Source organism: Pongo pygmaeus, chromosome 16 (assembly GCF_028885625.2).
Source record: "Pongo pygmaeus isolate AG05252 chromosome 16, NHGRI_mPonPyg2-v2.0_pri, whole genome shotgun sequence".
Classification (NCBI taxonomy): domain Eukaryota; kingdom Metazoa; phylum Chordata; class Mammalia; order Primates; family Hominidae; genus Pongo; species Pongo pygmaeus.
In genome coordinates, this window is record NC_072389.2 from 46,510,013 (window position 1) to 46,532,213 (window position 22,201).

Sequence of the window (22,201 nt, forward strand, 5' to 3'; positions counted from 1 at the left end):
CAGGCCTGTAATTTTACATATCTTTATGTGATTATTTGAATGTCCCTCTCTGACTAGATTATAAATTCTAAGGATACAGTGTGTCTATTTTTGCTTACCTTTTATCCCCAGCACCTAGTCCAACACTTTAAAAATATATATTAAATTAATATTTTGATAAGTTACTCAAAGTGCTACATAAAACAAAATTATAGAAAATAGTACTTTGGTAACTGTTTTGTTTTATCATTCCTTTCATTATTCCTCTGTTAACCTCAGTTTACAATTGAAAAAGAGACAAATTGTATATTATTTAGGCAATTTATTAAACATTACCTATAGAATATTATGATCTGTATTTTACATAAGTTAAAAAGTGATTTATTAGTATTCATAACAATGCTCCATGCAGGAGTAATAGAAGTCAACATTAAGCCCAACTCTATTTTCAGACCAACCATGCAACTTTAGATCAGAGGACACATGGGACTCTGCATCTTAATTCCTAAATTTACAAAGACATTTTCAGAGATAAGTATTATGAATTCAATAAGAATCTAAAGTAAGTTCTCAAGGCAAATAGCTATAAAAGAGAAGAATCCTTAGTCTCTCATCTTCTAAAAACAGCTTCATAAATAATTTGGAAAATCAGTCTAAAGGTAAATAGAAACTGCATTTCCCCTCCATTCTTGAAGCCAATCTTTTTCAAGAAATGATTAAGCAGCACCTGTTGTTGAAGACAGCAATAAAGCCTGAACCTGACACTCAAGCTTTGGTACAGGATCAGTTTTCTGGCTTGGACTGGTCAGGAGTCACTTCACTCAGAATCTTCATTAGTGATTTTAAGCGATTGTGCGTTAGCACTATCTTCTCTTTCAGCTAGGAGGATAAATATATAGATATCAGGGCATCTTTTTTTTGTTTTTACTTATTTTAAGAGACAGGGTCTCACTCTGTTGCCTGAGCTGGAGTACAGTGGCACGTTCATAGTTCACTGCAGCCTCAAGCTCCTGCTCTCAAGTGATCCTCCTACTTCAGTCTCCTGATTAGCTAGGACTACAGTCATGTGTTTTAAATTTTCTTTGTAGAGATGGGGTCTTGCTTTGTTGCCAAGGCTGGTGTTGAACTCCTGGCAATCAGTGATCCTCCTGCCTTGGCCTCCCAAAGTGCTGGAATTACAGACATGAGCCACCACACCAAGCTGGATATCTGGGCATTTTAAGCTTAACTATCAATTTGCTGGTCACAAACACCATTTCAAATTTAAGCTAGTTTATATCTAGTAATTGGGAGCTGGCAATGTCTAAATGCATTTGAGGAATAAATTTCTTCTAATTCTGGAAGAACTTTATACAACAACCTAGCACACAGTAAGATCTTCAGATGTGGCCAGGCGCAGTGGCTCACGCCTCTAACCCCAGCACTTTGGGAGGCCAAGTCGGGCAGATCACAAGGTCAGGAGATCAAGACCATCCTGGCTAACACGGTGAAACCCCGTCTCTACTAAAAATACAAAAACAAAATTAGCCGGGCATGGTGGCGGGCGCCTGTAGTCCCAGCTACTCAGGAGGCTGAGGCAAGAGAATGAGTGAACCCAGGAGGCGGAGTTTGCAGTGAGCCAAGATCATGCCACTGCATTCCAGCCTGGGCGACAGAGCGAGACTCCATCTCAAAAAAAAGATCCTCAGATGTAAAGTTTCATGTAAAAAAAGACAAAACATTGCTGAGCAGCACTGCTACTGTGAAGATGAATAAAGTGTGGTCACAGAGCTTTGTGGAGACAGTCTTCTCCTCCTTTTCCAGTGGCAAGAATTTAGCTTTTCTTTTAACCCTTTGTTAACATAACAAATGCCTCTCCGACTTTAATATTCTAATGGTCTGCAAAGTTAACTCTGGTTATTAGGTTTAGAACAGATAACTGTTGCAATCAGATAATTTTTAAGAGTTCTTACAGCTATATTTAGAATGAAATTTAGCGTTGTTACTCAGCAGGGCAAGAGCAGTGACTTCTGATAATCTCCATTCGCCCCTCCCAGCATAGGATTTCCACCCTACAAGCAAGCTGGGGGCAAGGGCAACTGGGTTCCCAGCTACTGGGGAGGCTGAGGCAGGAGAAGCACTTGAACCTGGCACTCACACCTGTAATCCCAGCAGTTTGGTAGGCCGAGGCGGGTGGGTCACCTGAGCTCGGAAGTTCGAGAACAGCCTGGCCAACATTTTTAGCAGAGATGGTGAAACCCCATCTCTACTAAAAATACAAAAATTATCTGGGCATGGTAGTGCGCGCCTGTAGTCCCAGCTACTCAGGAGGCTTTTTAGTATTTTTAGTAGAGACAGGGATTCTCCATGTGGGAGAATCGCTTGAACCCGGGAGGAGGTGGCTGCAGTGACCCAAGACTATGCCACTGCATTCCAGCCTGGGAGGCAGAGTGAGACTCTGTCTCAAAAATAAATAAATGTTTCTGTATTTGCCATATACCTTGAAGAAAATTTCCACAGACTTAAGACGGTTGTTTCCTTTATAATATTCTTCCTGGATCCTATCAATGGAACTCCTCATACTGCCATTCCAAAGTCATTTCCCATACCAATTATTATTATTTTTGAAACAGATTCTGTCACCCAGGCTAGAATGCAATGGTGTGATCTTGGCTCACTGCAACCTCTGCCATCCAGGTCGGTCCAAGCGATTCTCCTGCTTCAGCCTCCCAAGTAGCTGGGGCCGGGATTATAGGTACCTGCCACTGCGCCTGGCTAATTTTTGTAGTTTTAGTAGAGACAGGGTTTCACCATCTTGGCCAGGCTGAACTCCTGACCTCATGATCCACCCACCTCGGCTTCTCAAAGTGCTGGGATTACAGGTGTGAGCCACCGCACCCAGCCAATAAGAATTCTTTTTTTTTTTTTTTTTTTTCCAGACAGAGTTTCACTCTCAATGGCAAGATCTCGGCTCACCGCAACCTCTGCCTCCCAAGTTCAAGCGATTCTCCTGCCTCGGCCTCCCGAAAAGCTGAGATTATAGGCATGTGCCAACACGCCCGGCTAATTTTGTATTTTTAGTAGAGATGGGATTTCTCCATGTTGGTCAGGCTGGTCTCGAACTCCCGACCTCAGGTGATCTGCCCACCTCAGCCTCCCAAAGTGCTGGGATTACAGGCGTGACCCACCAGGCCCAGCCTTTTTTTTTTTTTGAGACGGATTTTCACTCTTGTTGCTCAGGCTAGAGTGCAATGGCATGATCTTGCCTCACCACAACCTCTGTCTCACGGGTTCAAGTGCTTCTCCTGTCTCAGCCTCCCAAGTAGCTGGGATTACAGGCATGTGCCACCACGCCCGGCCAATTTTGTATTTTTAGTAGAGACAGGGTTTCTCCATGTTGGTCAGGCTGGTCTCAAACTACTGATCTCGGGTTATCCGTCTGCCTCAGCCTCCCAAAGTGCTGGGATTACAGGCGTGAGCCACTGTGCCCAGGCAAGAATTCTTTTTTTTGAGACGGAGTCTCACTCTGTTGCCCAGGCTGGAGTGCAGTGGCGCAGTCTCGGCTCACTGCAACGTCTGCCACCTGGGTTCAAGCGATTCTCCTGCCTCAGTCTCCTAAATAGCTGGGATTACAGGCGCCTACCACCATGAGCGGCTAAATTTTTTTTTTTGAGACAGAGTCTCGCTCTGTTGCCCAGGCTGGAGTGCAGTGGCACAATCTCAGCTCACTGCAACCTCCACCTCCCAGTTCAAGCAATTCTCCTGCCTCCGCCTCCCGAGTAGCTGGGACTACAGGCATGTGCCACCACGCCCAGCTAATTTTTTGTATTTTTAATAGAGATGGGGTTTCACTGTGTTAGCCAGGATGGTCTCGATCTCCTGACCTCATGATCTGCTCGCCTTGGCCTACCAAAGTGCTGGGATTACAGGCGTGAGCCACCCACGCCCAGCCAAGAATTCTTAGTAACTGTTTCATCACTCTTATGTCTGAGACAGCTGAGCAATTATAAGGTGTTTGCAAAGAAGACAGCTCTATGGCAAGATGATGATATCCATTCCCAGCACAAAGGAGAATACAGGAGTGCAGCAGTTGAGCAGCTTTTCCTTTCTTCCTGAACTACACCTTACAGTGTGGTTTTAGTATTTTGCTTTTCATTACAAATTCGATAGGGAAGGTCAAATCAAGTATAAAGGATTATTGAGCATCATACCATTTCATCATCCCCAAGTTCATTGGTAGAAGTTATCAAGAGTTGTGTATATTTTAAAAAAGCATACAACCATCATGAAATTTTACCTCTGCAATCTTTTCTGATAGAGGAACATTTTGAATATCCATCTCTGATGCATTTACTATGGCTTTTGTTTTTAAGAGATAGCTAGATAGGAAAAAAGAGAAAATATTAGTGTCATACCATGGTTAAGATTATAAATGAACCAAACTTACCTTCTAAAAAAAATGTGTCAAGAAAAGCCTGCCTTCTTAATGATTTTCATTTCAAGACTCATGATGTTACAGCTGGCCCACCATATCCATGGGTATAGCATCCATGGATTCAAACAACCACAGACTAAAAATATTCGGGAAAAAAAACTGGATTGTGTCTGTACTGAACAGGTACAGACTCTTTTTCTTGTCATCATTCCCTTAACATTACAACAACTTTGTAAATTTCCTATGTAAATTTGTAATGTACGTAGCATTTACATTACGTTAGCTGTCATAAGTAATCTGGAGATTATTTTAAAGTATAAAATATATACTTTTATACTTTAAAAAGGAGGATATCCAAAAGTAATATGCAAATATTACACCATTTAATATCAGACACTTGAGTGTCCATGGATTTTGGTATCTGGTGGGGTCCTGGAACCACAGATACTGAAGGATGACTGCATTTTCTTGGAAAAGCAAATTCAAAAATAAACAAATCGTAGAGGATCTCTGCTGCATCCTACCAGAGACAAAATTATCTCAGGGTAAATTAAAGACAAAAACCAGGCTCATATGAATAATTACGATGATTATAAGCTTTACACTTCATCAGCAGGATCCTGTAGCACAGTTTGAAGGAAAGTAATCCCAGTGTGAGACATAGTGTTGGTCACCTATTCCCAGCAGCTATTCCTCACTTTTTTTTTTTTTTGAGATGGAGTCTCGCTCTGTTGCCCAGAGTAGAGTGCAGTGGCACGATCTCAGCTCACTGCAACCTCTGCCTCCCGGGTTCAAGCCATTCTCCTGCCTTAGCCTCCCGAGTAGCTGGGATTACAGGCTTGTGCCACCACGCCCAGCTAATTTTTGGATTTTTAGTAGAGATGGGGTTTTGCCATGTTGGCGAGGCTGGTCTCGAACTCCTGACCTCAGGTGATCCCCCTGCCTGGGCCTCCCAAAGTGCTGGGATTATAGGCTTGAGCCACCAAGCCCAGCTTTCCTCACTTCTTTATTGCCAACAGAATCCAGATTTTTGCCATGAGCCTACTGTTACATATTTGCTTTCTCAGATGAGCTAATCATGTGACATAGTTCTGACCAACAAGGGTAAGAAAATGGGACGGGTGTGCTGGCTCACACCTATAATCCCAGCACTTTGGGAGGCTGAGGCAGGCAGATGGCTTGAGATCAGAAATTTGAGACCAGCCTGGGCAACATAGCGAAACTCCATCTCTTTTTTTTTTTTTTTGAGACAGAGTCTTACTCTGTCACCCAGGCTGGAGTACAATGGCGTGATCTCGGCTCACTGCAACCTCCGCCTTCCAGGTTCAAGCAATTCTTCTGCCTCAGCCTCCCAAGCAGCTGGGATTACAGGTGCCCACCACCATGTCCAGCTAATTTTTGTATTCTTAGCAGAGACAGGGTTTCACCATATTGGACAGGCTGGTCTTGAATTCCTGACCTCAGGTGATCCGCCTGCCTCAGCCTCCCAAAGTGCTGGGATTACAAGCATGAGCCAACATGCCTGGCCAGCAAAACCCCATCTCTACAAAAAAATACAAAAATTAGCCAGATGTGGTGGCATGCCTGTAGTCCCAGCTACTTGGGAGGCTGAGTTGGGAGGATCACCTGAACCCAAAAGGTTGAGGCTGCAGTGAACCATGATTGCTCCAGCATGTGTGACAGAGTGAGACCCTGTCTCAAAAAAAAAAAAAAAAAAAAAAAAAGAATAAAAAAAAGATTAAGAAAATTTTATGCTGGTGGGGAGCGCAGTGGCTCATGGGTGTAATCCCAGCACTTTGGAAGGCTGAGGCAGGCAGATCACCTGGGGTCAGGAGTTTGAGACCAGCCTGGCAAACATGGTAAAACCCCATTTCTACTAAAAATACAAAAATTAGCCGGGCATGGTGGAGTGCACCTGTGGTCCCATCTACTTGGTGGGCAAGGCAGGAGAATCACTTGACCCTGGGAGGCGGAGGCTGCAATGAGCTGAGATCACACCACTGTGTTCCAACTTGGGTGACAGAGCAAGACTGTGTCTCAAAAAAAAAACACAAACAAAATTTATGCTGATGAAAAGAAGGAATTTTTCTTGTGTTCCCATACTCTCCATATCCTTTTCCTTCATGTTTAGGATGCTATCATCAATAGATGTAATGACTGTAATTGCAGCAGCCATCCCGAATCCAAGAGGAAAAGGCCAAAGTTTCTACTTAATCAAAAAGAATGTCCTGACCTTTTATCCAACTCATTTTAAAGATTAAGAAATTAACCAAAATCCCATAATGCTTTTCAAATGTATGTTAAAAATGTGTTACTAAAAGCTTACTTCCCTAACAAAAATGCAATTATTGCTTCTCTAGAACATTTACTTTTGTACTGATTTCTAAAAAAGATGTGGGATTACTAACAGCACACATTTACAGTTTTTTTTTTCCCGCTTTAAAGTTAATTCTAAATAGAAATTGCTTAAGAATCTAGAAATTGGCCAGTCACAGTGGCTCACACCTGTAATCCCAGCACTTTAGGAGGCCGAGGCGGGCGGATCACAAGGTCAGGAGATCGAGACCATCCTGGCTAATACAGTGAAACCCCGTCTCTACTAAAAATACAAAAAAATTAGCCAGACATGGTGGCGGGCACCTGTAGTCCCAGCTACTCAGGAGACGGAGGCAGAAGAATGGCGTGAACCTGGGATGCGGAGCTTCCAGTGAGCCGAGATGGCGCCACTGCACTCCAGCTCCAGCCTGGGCAAAAGAGCAGGACTCCGTCTCAAAGAAAAAAAAAAGAATCTAAAAATTGAGGCTGGGCATGGTGACTAATGCCTGTAATCTTAACATTTTGGGAAGCCCAGGCAGGAGAATCACTTGAACCCAGGAGGCAGAGGTTGCAGTGAGCTGAGATCACGCCACAGCCTGGGTGACAGAGTGAGACTCCGTCTTTTTTTTTAAAAAAAAAAGAAGAGTAAATGATAAGTCCATCTCAGGTATATATTTTGTGTTGGAAATTTGCAATGAAGAACAAATGGTATACCTAATGCACAGTGAGCAACCCATGGTAAAGGACTGGCTTGTAAGTTTTATTGTTTAGTCAACCATAACTCAGCTAAAAACATCTATCTAAGCATAAGAAATGAGAAAAAGCGGCCAGGCGTGGTGGTTCATGCCTGTAATCCCAGCATTTTGGGAGGCCAAGGCGGGCGGATCACAAGGTCGGGAGATCGAGACCATCCTGGCTAATACAGTGAAACCCCGTCTCTACTAAAAATACAAAAAATTAGCCAAGCGTGGTCGTGGGCACCTGTAGTCCCAGCTACTTGGGAGGCTGAGGCAGGAGAATGGTGTGAACCCAGGGGGCGAAGCTTACAGTGAGCCAAGATCACGTCACTGCACTCCAGCCTGGGCGCCACAGCAACTCTGTCTCAAAAAAAAAAAAAAGAAATGAGAAAAACGAAACCTTTTAGTTTTATGAAAGGAAAATAAGCTTTTGAGTTAAGATGTGCTCAAATCTCAGCTCTTCCACTTCTTTGAGCCCTAGTTTTCTTAAACTATATTAAGAACTCAGTGATATAAGCATAATGCCTACATAAACTAGGTTGTCAATGCATGTTTTTGTTTTTGTTTTTTAATGGTCAAGGAAAGACTTCTAAGGATGTTTCAGTTTCTTGTAATAAGTAAAAAAGCTTAAGTTAAAAGTGCAATTTATTAGGAAAATAATGAAATAGCCAATGTAATTCATGAGAAAGGATAGCCAGTAGGGTAGTTTTTCTGACACCATGAGGCTACATGATCATTATTTTTATTTTCCTCTGTGTCTGCTTCATGTTTTACTGCAGAGAAGACTTCCCTGCAGCTACATGCATCACATGGGAAATAGCTATCCCATACATAGAGCTTTCACTTCCAAACTTCAACACTAGTACTATCTACACGTAACTGGTATTTCTGGGCCCTTGTTTCAAATTCCAAGGTAGAAAAATGGTTGGCTTAGTCTGGGTCAGGTATCCATTTTTCTTTTTTTTTTTTTTTTTAGAGACAGAGTCTCGCTCTGTTGCCAGGCTGGAGTGCAGTGGCGCGATCTTGGCTCACTGCAACCTCTGACTCCCCGGTTCAAGTGATTCTCCTGCCTCAGCCTCCCAAGTAGCTGGGATTACAGGCATGCGCCACCACACCCAGCTAATTTTTTTTTATTTTTAGTAGAGACAGGGTTTCCCCATGTTGGTCAGGATGATCTCGATCTCCTGACCTCATGATCTGCCCACCTCGGCCTCCCAAAGTAGTGGGATTACAGGTGTGAGCTACCATGCCCGGCACTGTTTTTCTTTTTTAAGAGACAGGGTCTCGCTCTGCTCCCCATGCTAGAATACAGTGACACAATCATAGCTCCCTGTAACCTTGAACTCCTGGGCTGTAGCTATCCTCCCACCTTAGCCTCCCGAGTAGCTAGGACTACAGGCATACACCACCACACACAGTTAATATTTTAAATTTTTTGTAGAGACAGAGTCTTGCTATGTTGCCTAGGCTGGTCTCAAACTCCTAAGCTCAAACAATCCTCCAACTCAGCCTTCCAAAGTGCTGAGATTACAGGCATGACCCACCATGCCTGGCCAGGTATTCATTCTTGATCCAGTACCTGGGAGTGGGAATCACGCATGATACAAATCACACATGATACAAATATACAAGGCCCCACCTATTAGAGGGAGAGAGAGGCTGGGCACAAACCCAAAAGGTATCTACTACAACATTATTTTGCAAAAGCTTGCCTTCTAGAATGTTCTTTTTATCTTTTATTTATTTATTTTTATTTTTTCTGAGACAGAGTGTCGCTCTGTCACCCAGGCTGAAGTGCAGTGGCTTGATCTTGGCTCACTGCAACCTCCACCTCCTGGGTTCAAGCAATTCTCCTGCCACAGCCTCCCGAGCAGCTGGGACCACAGGCGTGCGCCACCACACTTGGCTTATTTTTGTATTTTAAATGGAGATGGGGTTCCACCATGTTGGCCAAGCTGGTCTCGAACTCCTGACCTCAGGTGAACCCCTGACCTCGGCCTCCCAAAGTGCTGGGATTACAGGCATGAGCCACTGCACCCAGCCCATACAATGTTCTTTTTTTTTTTTTTTTTTTTTTTTAAGGGAGCAGTTTGAGATGGGAGGCTTCACCATGTTGTTGCCTAGGCTGGTCTCGAACACGAAGATTCAAGGGATCCTCCTGCCTCAGCCTCCTGGGTAGCTAGAATTACAGGCACACACCACCACATCTGGCAACAAGTTTCTTTAATGAAAGAATACCCTCCTAATTCTCCCATGGTATGATTTTTAAGATATGGTGTGATAAGAAGACATGGAAGATAATCATAATGTTATAAGATTATATTTTGGTCCCACTGCTATCTTTTTTTTTGTCACCCAAAGCGGAATGCAGTGGTATGATCACAGCAAAATGTAACCTTGAACTCCTGGGCTCAGGTGATCCTCCCACCTCAGCCTCCCAAGTAACTGGGACTATAGGGGCATGCCGCCACATCCAGCTGATTTTTTTAAATTTTGTATTAAAAAAAATAGGGGTCTCACTATATTGCCCACGGAGGTCTTGAACTCCTGCCCTCAAGCAGTCCTCCCACGTTGGCCTCACAAAGCACTGGCATTACAGGCGTGAGCCATCACACCTGGCCCACTGCTATTTTTTTGTCAAAGACAGTGCCTGACTTTAGCATCTTTTTGGTACAAACACTTTGTCTTTTTTTTTCTTGAGACAGTCTTGTTCTGTCACCCAGGCTTGGAGCGTAGTGGTGCAATCTCAGCTCACTGTGCAACCTCCACCTCTCAGGTTGAAGCAATTCTCTTGCCGCAGCCTCCCAAGTAGCTGGGATTACAGGTGTGCACTAGCATGCCCAGCTACTTTTTTTTTTGGACAGAATCTCACCCTGTCTCCCAAGCTGGAGTGCAGTGGGCACGATCTCACAGTGGCACGATCTCAGCTCACTGCAGCCTCCGCCTCCCAGGTTCCAACAATTCTCATGCCTCAGCCTCCTGAGTAGCTGGGATTACAGGCGTCCACCACCATACCTGGCTAATTTGTGTATTTTTCGTAGAGACGGGTTTCACCATGTTAGCCAGGCTGGTCTCAAACTCCTGACCTCAAGTGATCCACCCGCCTCAGCCTCCTAAAGTGCTGGGATTACGGGCATAAGCCACTGTCCTCAGCCTACTTTGTCTTTCCTGAAAAATATTTTAAAATTTATTTGATGGACTTTGTCTCAAAATAAATGAAATAGAATGTATTTGATGATCCATATCTGAGTCTACTCACCACGCCATTTTGTCACTGGAAAGGCAGAAGTGGCCTCTCAAGGCAGCCAGGGCAGCATGGGTAGAATACAGATGGAAACCAATGGGAATCCCACAAGAACCACAGAATAAAAGGTTGTAAGTACTAGGGGTGGGGAAAAACAGAATATGGGTAAGGATAAAAAATCATACAAGCAATAAAAAATAACTAGTCTCTGAAGCATTCCTAACACCTAAGTCAGGGTGAAAATTACATTGTAACAGGAGTGAGAGAAAGAATGTCACATTCAAGAAAGGGTAACTCAGATTGTAATTTAATTACATGCTGGATTGCGGATACCCTTTTATATTCTGGTCAAAGCAATCATGGATGTATAATTATCGCTTCAGAAGAGAAAGGTAATTTACCCCTAATAAACACAAAAAGAGCTAACTAATCTGATTAACATTTAAACATTTAAAACTGCAAATCACCATGTAAAATGGCTATCATTATATAAATTCACAGTTGTTGAAAAAATAATCAAGTTGACTGGGGCCTTACTAAACAAATTGTTCACAGAACTAAAATCAAGATTTGTCTTTTGCTTACATAAAAAAAAAAAAGTTAATGAAAAAAATGCCCAGACTAAAAGAGAAAGAAAAGGGAATCCCATTACCCTAGCAAGCCATCTATTTTGTTTTCCTTATTCTCTGGAAAGATTACTGACGAAGAGTCACATGTTGATTTTAGTTCTCATTACAATTCTTGAGCAAGTCATCATATTTGCTGGTATATAAGACATATTTAAATATTAGAAAGAAACATTTTGGTAAGGCACAGTGGTTCACACCTACTGTAATCCCAGCACTATGAGAGGCCGAAGTGGGCAGATAGCTTGAGCCCAGGAATTCGAGACCCGCCTAGGCAACATGGTAAAACCCGTCTTAAAATAAAAAATAAACGAATAAATTTTTTACAAGAAAAGCACTTTAAGAAAATATTTCATCATGCATGTGCTAAAAGCAATTTTAAAGTGGTTTGGTAAAGGAAAACTTAATTATATTAATATATAGTATGAAGGGTTTTTTGTTTTTTTTTTGAGACAGTTTCTTGCTCTGTCGCCCAGGTTAGAACGTAGTGATACAATCATAGCTCACTGCAGCCTTGAATTCCTGGGCTCAATTGATCCACCTGCCTCAGCTTCCCAAAGCTGGGACTACAGGTGCATGCTACCATACCCTACTAATTTTTTTTTTGGCAGAAATGGGGTCTTACTTTGTTTCCCAGGCTAGCAGAATTCTATTAACAAAATACAACATAAAAATCACATAGCTAGCCTGGGCATGATGGCTCACGCCTGTAATCCCAGCACTTTGGGAGGCCAAGGCAGGTGGATCACCTGAAGTCAGGAGTTCGAGACCAGCCTGGCCAATGTGGTGAAACCCTGTCTCTACTAAAAATAAAAAAATTAGCCAGGCCTGGTGGCGGGTGCCTGTAATCCCAGCTACTCACGAGGGTGAGGCAGGAGAATCGCTTGAACCCAGGAGGCGGAGGTTGCAGTGAGCGGAGATTGTGCCACTGCACTCCAGCCTGGGCAACAAGAGCGAAACTCCATCTTAAAAAAGAAAAAAAAATCACATAGCTAAAAAGAAATACTCATGTCAATGGATACTAAAAAAGAACAAATAACAAAATATATTAAGTTTATTGGTAAATGAAGTCCCACACCACACATATAGTAATGTAATCTTGTGAATATAGTTAACCAAAAAGCAAACTATGAAATAAAATGTCATTAATTTGAAATTCCACGTAGGAATTAATTAATTCAGACAAAGCACAGTACTTATAAACAAATGTCTCAGTGGAAATTAATTTCCATTCGGGCGCAATGGCTCACGCTTGTAATCCCAGCATTTTGGGAGGCGGGCAGATCACTTGAGATCAGGAGTTTGAAAACAGCCTGGTCAACATGGTGAAACTCCATCTCTACTAAAAATACAAAATTTAGCTGGGTTTCTAGAAGGTTTTCGATTTACTTTGCCCAGATCCATCAGAGGAATAACTATAGTAGCTATAGATAGTAACAGTAAATGAGCATTGACTTCAACTTCAAGTCACCAGCTGCAATAGCCTCTAACAAGAAAGCCTGTCCTTTGAAGCTTTTTTTTCTTTTTCTTTTTTTTTGGATGGAGTGCAGTGGTACAATCACAGCTCACTACAGCCTTAACATCCCAGACTCAAGTGATCCTCCCACCTCAGCCTTCCAAGTAGCTGGGACCACAGGTGCACACTAAAATGCCCATCTAATTTTTAAATTTTTTGTAGAGACAGGTTCTTGCTGTGTTGCCCAGGCTGGTCCTGAACTCCTGTGCTCAAGCAATCCTCCGACCTTGGTCTCCCAAAGTGCTGGGATTACACATGTGAGTCACTGTGACCAGCTCCTTTGAAGCCAGGTAATGACTTCTCCTTTCTACCTATGAAAGTCTGAGACGGTATCTTCTTCCAATAGAAGGCTGTTTCATCTGCACTGAAAATATGTTGTTTAGTGTACCCACTTTCATTTTCTGCAGCTTCTGCATCAGTACTTGCTGTTTCACTTTGGACTTTTGTTATGGAGAAGGTTTCTTTCCTTAAATCTCATGAACCAACCTCTGCTTTTTTTTTTTTTTTTTAAGATGGTCTTGCTCTGTCACCCAGGCTGGAGTGTGGTGGCACAATCACAGCTCCACTGCAGCCTCGACCTCTCTGGGCTCAAGCCAGCCTTCCTTCTCAGCCTCCCAAGCAGCTGGGACTATAGGTGTGTGCCACCACATCCGGCTAAATTTTTTTGTATTTTGTAGAGACAGCATTTCACCATGTTGCCCAGGCTAGTCTCAAACTCCTGGGTCCAACCAATCCACCCACCTTGGCCTCCCAAAGTGCTGGGATTACAGGCGTGAGCCATTGCACTGAGCCAACATTTGATACTCTCAAACTTCTTCTGCAGCTTCCTCACCTCTCAGCCTTCACAGAATTGAAGAGAGTTAGGGCCTTGTTCTGGATTAGGCTTTAGTTTAAAGGAATGTTGTGGCTGATTTGATCTACTCATACCACTCAAACTTTCTCCATATCAGCTTATCACTGGACTAGCACTTTTAATTTCCATTTATTTATTTGTTTGTTTGACGGAGTTTCACTCTTGTTGCCCAAGCTGGAGTGCAATGGTGTGTTCTTGGGGCACTGCAACCTCCGCCTCCCGGGTTCAAGCAATTCTCCTGCCTCAGCCTCCCAAAGAGCTGGAATTACAGGTGTGCGCCACCATGCCTGGCTAATTTTGTATTTTTAGTAGAGATGGGGTTTCACCATGTTGATCAGGCTGGTCTTGAATTCCTGACCTCATGTGATCCACCCACCTCAGTCTCCCAAAGTGCTGGGATTACAAGCGTGAGCCACCGCGCCTAACCCCATTTTTTTCTTCATATTCACAATTTGGCATTACTTCACATGCCTTCCTCACTAAGTTTAATCATTTCTAGCTTTTGATTTAAAATGAGAGATTTGCAACTTTTTCTTTCACTTGAACACTTAAAGGCCATTGTTGGGTTATTAATTGGACTGAGAAGGCGAGACTGAATGGCTAGTTGGTAGAAGTCAAAACACACACGTATTGATTAAGTTTGCTGTCTTCAATGGGTGCGGTTTGTGGCATCCCACAATTACAGTAATAACAGCAAAGATCACTGATCACAGATCAGCGTTAACAGACATAATGATGAAAAAGTTTTAAAACTGCCAGAACTGGCCGGGTGCGGTGGCTCACGCCTGTAATCCCAGCACTCTGGGAGGCCAAGGCAGGCGGATCATGAGGTCGGGAGATCAAGACCATCCTGGCTAACATGGTGAAACCCCGTCTCTACTAAAACTACAAAAAAATTAGCCGGGTGTGGTGGTGGGCCCCTGTAAGTCCCAGCTACTCGGGAGGCTGAGGCAGGAGAATGGTGTGAACCCAGGAGGCTGAGCTTGCAGTGAGCCTAGATCAAGCCACTGCACTCCAGTCTGGGTGACAGAGCGAGCCTCCGTCTCAAAATAAATAAATAAATAAATAAAACAAAAACTGCCAGAATTACCAACATGTGACACAGAGACACAAAGTGAGCACATGCTGTTAGAAATGGTGTCAACAGACTTGCTCAACAAAAGCTTGTCACAAACCTTCAATTTCTAAAAAAAAAAAAAAAAAAAAAATGCAGTCCCTGGGCTGGGCGCAGTGGCTCACACCCGTAAACCCAGCACTATGGGAGGCCAAGGCAGGTGGATCACTTGAGGTCAGGAGTTCGGAACCAGCCTGGCAAACATGGCGAAACCCATCTCTAATAAAAATACAAAAATTAGCTGGGCGTGGTGGCATGCACCTGTAATCCCAGCTACTAGGGAGGCTGAGGCAGGAAAGTTGCTTGAACCCGGAAGGTGGAGGTTGCAGTGAGCCAAGATCATGCCACTGCACTCCAGTCTGGGCAACAGAGCAAGACTCCGTCTCAAAAAAAAAAAAAAAAAAAATTGCATTACCTGGGCTGGGCATAGTGGCTCACACCTGTAATCCCAGCACTTTGGGAGGCCAAGGTGGGCAGATCACTTGAGGTCAGGAGTTCAGGACCAGCATGGCCAACATGGCAAAACCCTGTCTCTACTGAAAATACAAAAGTTAGCTGGGCGTGGTAGGGCACACCTGTCATCCCAGCTACTAGGGAGGCTAAGGCAGAAGAATTGCTTGAAGCCAGGGGGCAGAGGTTTCAGTGAGCCGAGATCATGCCACTGGACTCTAGCCTAGGCGACAGAGTGTGACTCCATCTCAAAAAAACAAACAAAAAAGCAGTATCTGCAAGTGCAGTAAAACACAGTATAACTGTATTTTGTTGAATATTACTATAAAACAAGGAAAATTGCAGTAAGTTCAGATAGTGAGATTAATGATATAGCGGTGCCTCAGTGGCTAAACTATAGTTTATGACTTAAAAAAATTTATCCTAAGTTGACTACTGTAGAAGAAAAAAAGAACTTCATTCCCACACTTTGCCTCTGATCATGTGTATAGCCTGTGGCTCCTTATTGTTTTTTGTTTTTGATTTTTTGAGATGGAGTTTCGCTCATTCCCCAGGCTGGAGTGCAATGGCGTGATCTTGGCTTACCACAACCTCCGCTTCCTAGGTTCAAGTGATTCTCCTGACTCGGCCTCCCAAGCGAGTAGCTGGGATTACAGGCGTGCACCACCACGCTCGGCTAATTTTGTATTTTTACTAGAGACGGGGTTTCTCCATGTTGGTCAGGCTGGTCTCGAACTCCTGACCTCAGGTGATCCACCCACCTAGGCCTCCCAAAGTGCTGGGATAACAGGTGTGAGCCACCGCGCCCAGCCCCATATTTTTAACAATCTTACCACAGTAGGTACTACGTCTCTAACCATCCATGCTGAGCTGCTTTGGGTTGCCCTGCTCTGCCACTAAGGGTTAGCATCACCTAGCTTGCTGGGCCTTCCATCATTACATTGGATCATGGGCACTGGAGGATATTATGGGAGGAAAATACTTCCAATACACTACCAAATACAACTGTTTCTCCATATCCTTATCAGCAGAATGAGGTCAACTAGACTATGTTATCTTTTGGTTATAATAGTCTGTGAATCTACAAGACAACAGGAAGTAATACCAAAGTGATGAAGAGTTGATTTACTGTACGTGATTTGTTTCAAAATACTCCAGGAATTAAAAAAAAAAAAAAAAAAGTGAAGAGTATAGAGGAAAATAATTGTCAAAATATTAATAACTGTTGAAACTGGGTACCTGGGGCTTATTATAGTATTTGTGGTATGTTTAAATTTTTTTTTTTTTCTGAGATGGAGTCTTCCTCTTGTCGCCCAGGTTGGAGTGCAATGGCATGATCTTGGCTCACTGCAACCTCCGCCTCCTGGGTTCAAGCGATTCTCCTGCCTCAGCCTCCCCAGTAGCAGGGATTACAGGCGCCTGCTACCATGCCCAGCAAATTTTTGTATTATTAGTAGAGATGGGGTTTTGCTATGTCGTCCAGGCTGGTCTTGAACTCCTGACCTCGCGATCCTTCCGCCTCGGCCTCCCAAAGTGCTGGGATTACAGGCATGAGTCACTGCGCCCAGCCAGAATTGGGATTATCTTTAAAAAGAAAAGAGGCTGGGCGCAGTGGCTCACGCCTGTAATCCCAACACTTTGGGAGGCCGAGGTGGGAGGATCACGAAGTCAGGAGATTAAGACCATCCTGGCCAACATGGTGAAACCCCGTCTCTACTAAAATACATAAAATTAGCCAGATGTGGTGGCATGCACCTGTAGTCCCAGTTACTCGGGAGGCTGAGGCAGGGGAATCACTTGAACCCGGGAGGCGGAGTTTGTAGTGAGCCGAGATCATGCCACTGCACTTCAGCCTGGGCGACAGAGCAAGACCCCCATCTCAAAAAAATAAAAAAAAATAAAACTAAAAAAATTGAAAAAGAAAAGAAAGGCTGAGTGCAGTGGCTCATGCCTGTAATGCCAGCACTTTGGGAGACAAAGGTAGGCAGATCACTTGAGTTCAGGAGTTCAAAACCAGCCTGGGCAACATGTTGAAACCCTATCTCTACAACAAATAACTGGGCACGGTGGTGCATGCCTTATAGTCCTAGCTACTTGGGAGGCTGAAGTGAAAGGATGTCTTGAGCCTGGGAGGCGGAGGTTGCTCTCCATCCTGGGTAAAAGAGCTAGACTCCATCTCAAAAAATAAATAAACAGAAAAAAGTTTCTTATAAAGCTCCTCACCAAAATATTTATGGATGGAATGATATAATTTCAGGTATCTGCTTCAAAACATTGTGGAGGATAGATATTTTGTTTTGTTTTAGAGACGAAGTCTCGCTATGTTGCCCATGATGGTCTTGAACTCCTGGGTTCAAGTGATCCTCCCATCTTGGCCTCCAAGTGTTGGGATTACAGGCGTGAGCCAGCATGATAAGCCAACTATGATTTCAGATGAAACAAGATTGGCCGAGAGTTGATAACTGCTCTAGTTTAGTGACAGGTAGACAGAGGTTCATTATATTCTTCTCTCAGGTTTGAATTTGACATAACAATTAGAAAAAAATGTACTTCACTTATAATACAAACAAAATTCCATTTAAATAAATACGCTGTTGAGCACAACAAAAGCTCAGGGTAACAAAGCTATTTCTAAGTGTCAATATACTATAATAATCCTTTTTAAAATTAGATACAATAAATCCTCTGCCAGTAAAAGAACAATAAAATGTAGACGGAAGTAACCTTGTATCTGTCTACTTTATGACTTTGAATCTAAGAGGTTCATGCCAACTGCAGAATGTTTAAATGTCAGAGGGAGTATATTTTAGGAGTATTCAAATATGACAGATTGAGAGGGATCAATTTATTTCACATGCCTCATTAAGAGTAAAGTTAAGGACTGGCGTGGTGGCTCACGCCTGTAATCCCGGCACTTTGGGAGGCTGAGGCAGGTGGATCACAAGGTCAGAAGTTCAAGACCAGCCTGGCCAACATGGTGAAACCCCATCTCTACTAAAAATACAAAAATACAAAAATTAGCCGGACATGGTGCTGTGCACCTATAATCCCAGCTACTCGGGAGACTGAGGTAGGAGAATAGCTTGAACCCAGGAGGTGGAGGTTGCAGTGAGCCAAGATCCCGCCACTGTGCTCCAGCCTGGGACAGAGCAAGACTCCATCTCAAAAAAAAAAAAAAGAGTAAAAAGAAGCCGAGTCTGCTGTCTCTAAAATTTATGCTCTTTTAGCTGCATCAGTAATCATCCTCTTAATTCATTCTCTGACCCCATCTAGGTAATGAACCTACACTTAGAAAAAAATCAACTTGTCTCAAGCTGTGCCATTTCATAACCCTCTCCGCAAGTCCCATATAGCTCATCTTACTCCACAAATACAGAAACACATGGGGCTTTCTCTCTAGTTTTTTTTTTCTTTCAGATGGAGTCTCGATCTGTCGTCCAGGCTGGAGTGTAGCGGTGCGATCTTGACTCACTGCAACCTCCGCTTCCCAGGTTCAAGCCATTCTCCTGCCTCAGCCTCCCGAGTAGCTGCGACTACAGGCGCTTGCCGCCTTGCCCCCCTAATTTTTGTACTTTTAGTAGAGACGTGGTTTCACCATACTGGCCAGGCTGGTCCCGAACTCCTGACCTTGTGATCTGCCTGCCTTGGCCTCCCAAAGTGCTGGGATTATAGGTGTAAGCCACTGCACCTGGCCTCCCTCCAGTTTTTTACAAAGCATCTAAACCAGCATTGTCTAATAGGAATATAATGTGAGTCACATATGTAATTTTAAATTTTCTATTCATTTTGCTTTTTTTTTGAGAAAAAGTCTCGCTCTATTGCCCAGGCTGGAGTACAGTGGGATGATCTTGGCTCACTGCAACCCCCGCCTCCCGGATTCAAGCAATTCTCTGCCTCAGCCTCCCAAGTAGATGGAATTACAGGCGCCCGCCACCACGCCCAGCTAATTTTTATATTTCTAGTAGAAACTGAGTTTCACCATCTTGGCTAGGCTGGTCTTGAACTCCTGATCTCATGATCCACCCGCCTCGGCCTCCCAGAGTGCTGGGATTACATGCATCAGCCACCACACCCGGCCTAATTTTGCTTTAAAAAATAAAATAAAAACAGGTGAAATTAGTTTTAAAATATTTTATTTAACCCAATATATCAAAAATGTCATTTCACCATGTAATCAATTTTTTTTTTTAAGACAGAGTTTGGCTCTTGTTGCCCAGGCTGGAGTGCAATGGCGTGAACTCGGCTCACCACAACCTCCACCTCCTGGGTTCAAGCAATTCTCCTTCCTCAGCCTCTTGAGTAGCTGGGATTACAGGCATGTGCCACCATGCCCGGCTAATTTTGTATTTTTAGTAGAGACGGGGTTTCTCCATTTTGGTCAGGCTGGTCTCGAACTCCCGACCTCAGGTGATCTGCCTGCCATGGCCTCCCAAAAGTGCTGGGATTACAGGCGTGAGCCACCGCTCCCAGCTGTAATCAGTATTTTTTTTTTTTTTTTTTTTTGATAGGGAGTCTCGCTCTGTCGCCCAGGCTGGAGTGCAGTGGCGTGATCTCGGTCACTGCAAGCTCCGCCTCCCGGGTTCACACCATTCTCCTGCCTCAGTCTCCCGAGTAGCTGGGACTACAGGCGCCCGCCACCATGCCTGGCTAATTTTTGGTATTTTTAGTAGAGACAGGGTTTCACCGTGTTAGCCAGGATGGTCTCGATCTCCTGACCTTGTGATCTGCCCACCTTGGCCTCCCAAAGTGCTGGGATTACAGGCGTGAGCCACCGCGCCCGGCCTGTAATCAGTATTTGTAAATGATTAATTTTTCTGTACTAAGTCTTTGAAATCCAGTGTGTATTCTGCGTTCACAGCATATCTCAATGCAGATTTAATAATATATAATAGCTACATATGACTAGTGATTACAGTATAGGACAGCACGGGTCTAGATTCATTAGCCTCCTCTCCAAGAGCACATTCAGGAACCTTCTGCCTCTGGCCCCAGAATACACCCAATTCCAAGCAGGCAATTGCTCCTTCTTGCTTTGTCCCCTTTGGGTGGGAAGGGGCCTCCTATAGCGATAGGGAGTGTGTTTTATTCAGGAAAAAGAAAGGGAGCTGTGGGTCTAACTCCGTTTTTGAAGTTTGTCCAAGCTGCATAAATCTTCCTGGTTACTGGACAAAGCAACTAAGAATTCCTATACTTTAAACCTAACGTTGAATCAAACTGGTCAGAATGAAATGAATTGTCTCAATGTTAAAGCCAAAACTCAAAATTGAGGAGCCTTGCAATACCAAATTCACTGACTACTTTATTGTCACTTGTAAATCACAGTACAGGCAGGTCGCAAAGTTTACCAGGCAGTATTCAAGTACATAACATTCTAGTTGTGTTTTTCTCCAGTTTCTGGGGTTACTGAAGAATTAGCCCTGGCATAGCTTATTACAAACTAATCATAATCGCAAACTTAAAAGTTCTAATATCAAGCGTGGGCAACATACTAAGGCCTCTACAAAAAATTTAAAAATTAGCCGGGAGTGGTGGTGTGTGCCTGTAGTCCCAGCTACTCCGGAGGCTGAGCTTGGGAGGATAGCTTGAGCCAGGAAGGTAGGGGCTGTGGGGGCTGTAGTGAGCTATGATCGCACCACTGTACTCCAGCCTGGGCGAGAGCAAGACCCTGTCTCAAAAAGAAGTTCTAATATCTAAAAGGATTGTAGTTATTCTCACTGTAGACCAAAAGGTTATTTTTTTCTTTTCTCCACTACTAGATCCATCTTTCTTAGCCTCACTTCACTTGTACAAGCCGCCTGGGAGAAGTGGCCCTCAGGAAGATCCTAAAACCTATACACAAATACAACTTTTTCATTTCATTAATACATCAAGTTCATATAAGAGTCAAACAGGTAAAAGCAGCATCCCAAACTGTTTTCTCCTCGTACATGTCAGTTCCACGCTCCTCAGTCTCATAAAGTCAGGGACTAGAGACCAATGTAATTATCAATACGTACCTGCCTTTGAGTGAACCTTCAATGCCAACTAGGAAGGGCGCTTCCAAAACGACGTTATTTGTAACTCCTAGGAAGACAAACACGGGTCAGAACCTATACTCTGCGGGCCTTGAAATGGAAAATCTCTCCTCTCGTCAGACTCATCCTGGCCTTAAATATCAGGAGACTCCCCGATTCCCTGCCCCATCCCCAGGCCAAAGAGTTACTTGCTTCCAAATTTTCATCCCGTTTTCTTCCCCAGGTGGTTCTCCGCCACCCGGTGGAGAAAGTGGGAACGCCCTCTCCGGCTAGCCTCTGCCTTTCCCGAAAGCCTCACTGCACTCACTGGAGAAGACCACGGCCCCGAGGGACCGCGACAGGTCCCAGGCTAGGTGCACAGAGTCGGCGAGCACTGCGTGGCACTGTGCGCACTGGAACACAGCGCACCTCTCAGGCTGCAGCCAAGACGGCAGCTGCGGGCCGGCGACCGGCTCCTCAGCCCCCAGCCCTGCGGGGCCAAGCGGCGAGGACCCCTTCACCACCTGCGTATCCCACTCCATGGAGGTCGTAAAAGAAGCTTCATCAATCGCCCTCTCAGTGCCATCACAAAAGTCACCCCGGGGCGGCGTTGCACAATGCGAAGGATGCCGCAGCAGCTGAGCCGCCATCTTCCCGCAGCCGGCGCCTTCGTTTCGAATACACGCCAGGCCCCGCCCCAAGCACAGCTCCTGCGTCCTCATTGGACATTGTGGGCAATCCAAGCACTGGAGTCCGAGTCCGCGCACTCGTTACCTGAACAGGCCTTACAGGACCTTTGGCGCCTGCGTATTCCTGAAGTGTGAGAAAAGCGCGCGTCTGTTGAGACGGGAAATCAGCCTTCCTATTGGTCAGGGTCAGAAGCCCCGCCTTTGAGGCATTTTCAACCAATGGAAGCGCGGCATTCTTCATTTAAACTGTCTATAAATTTCTGCTTAGTC

General features: G+C 44.2%; 1 protein-coding gene across 2 annotated transcripts; it reads right to left on the reverse strand.

Moving 5' to 3' along the window:
* Window positions 1-286: 286 nt before the first annotated feature.
* Window positions 287-22,194, reverse strand: OIP5 (Opa interacting protein 5). Of its 2 annotated transcripts, XM_054450319.2 has the most exons (5): window positions 21,571-22,194; window positions 21,246-21,312; window positions 10,706-10,828; window positions 4,256-4,337; window positions 287-858 (listed from the first exon to the last, which is right to left on the reverse strand). In XM_054450319.2, the coding sequence occupies exons 1-5, from the start codon at window positions 21,962-21,964 to the stop codon at window positions 763-765; spliced, it is 762 nt and encodes a 253-aa protein (XP_054306294.2). In that variant the 5' UTR covers window positions 21,965-22,194; the 3' UTR covers window positions 287-762. The 2 variants fall into 2 exon arrangements, with proteins under 2 accessions (XP_054306294.2, XP_054306295.1); XM_054450320.2 differs by lacking the exon at window positions 10,706-10,828 and having other exon boundaries at window positions 21,571-21,997.
* Window positions 22,195-22,201: the final 7 nt, after the last annotated feature.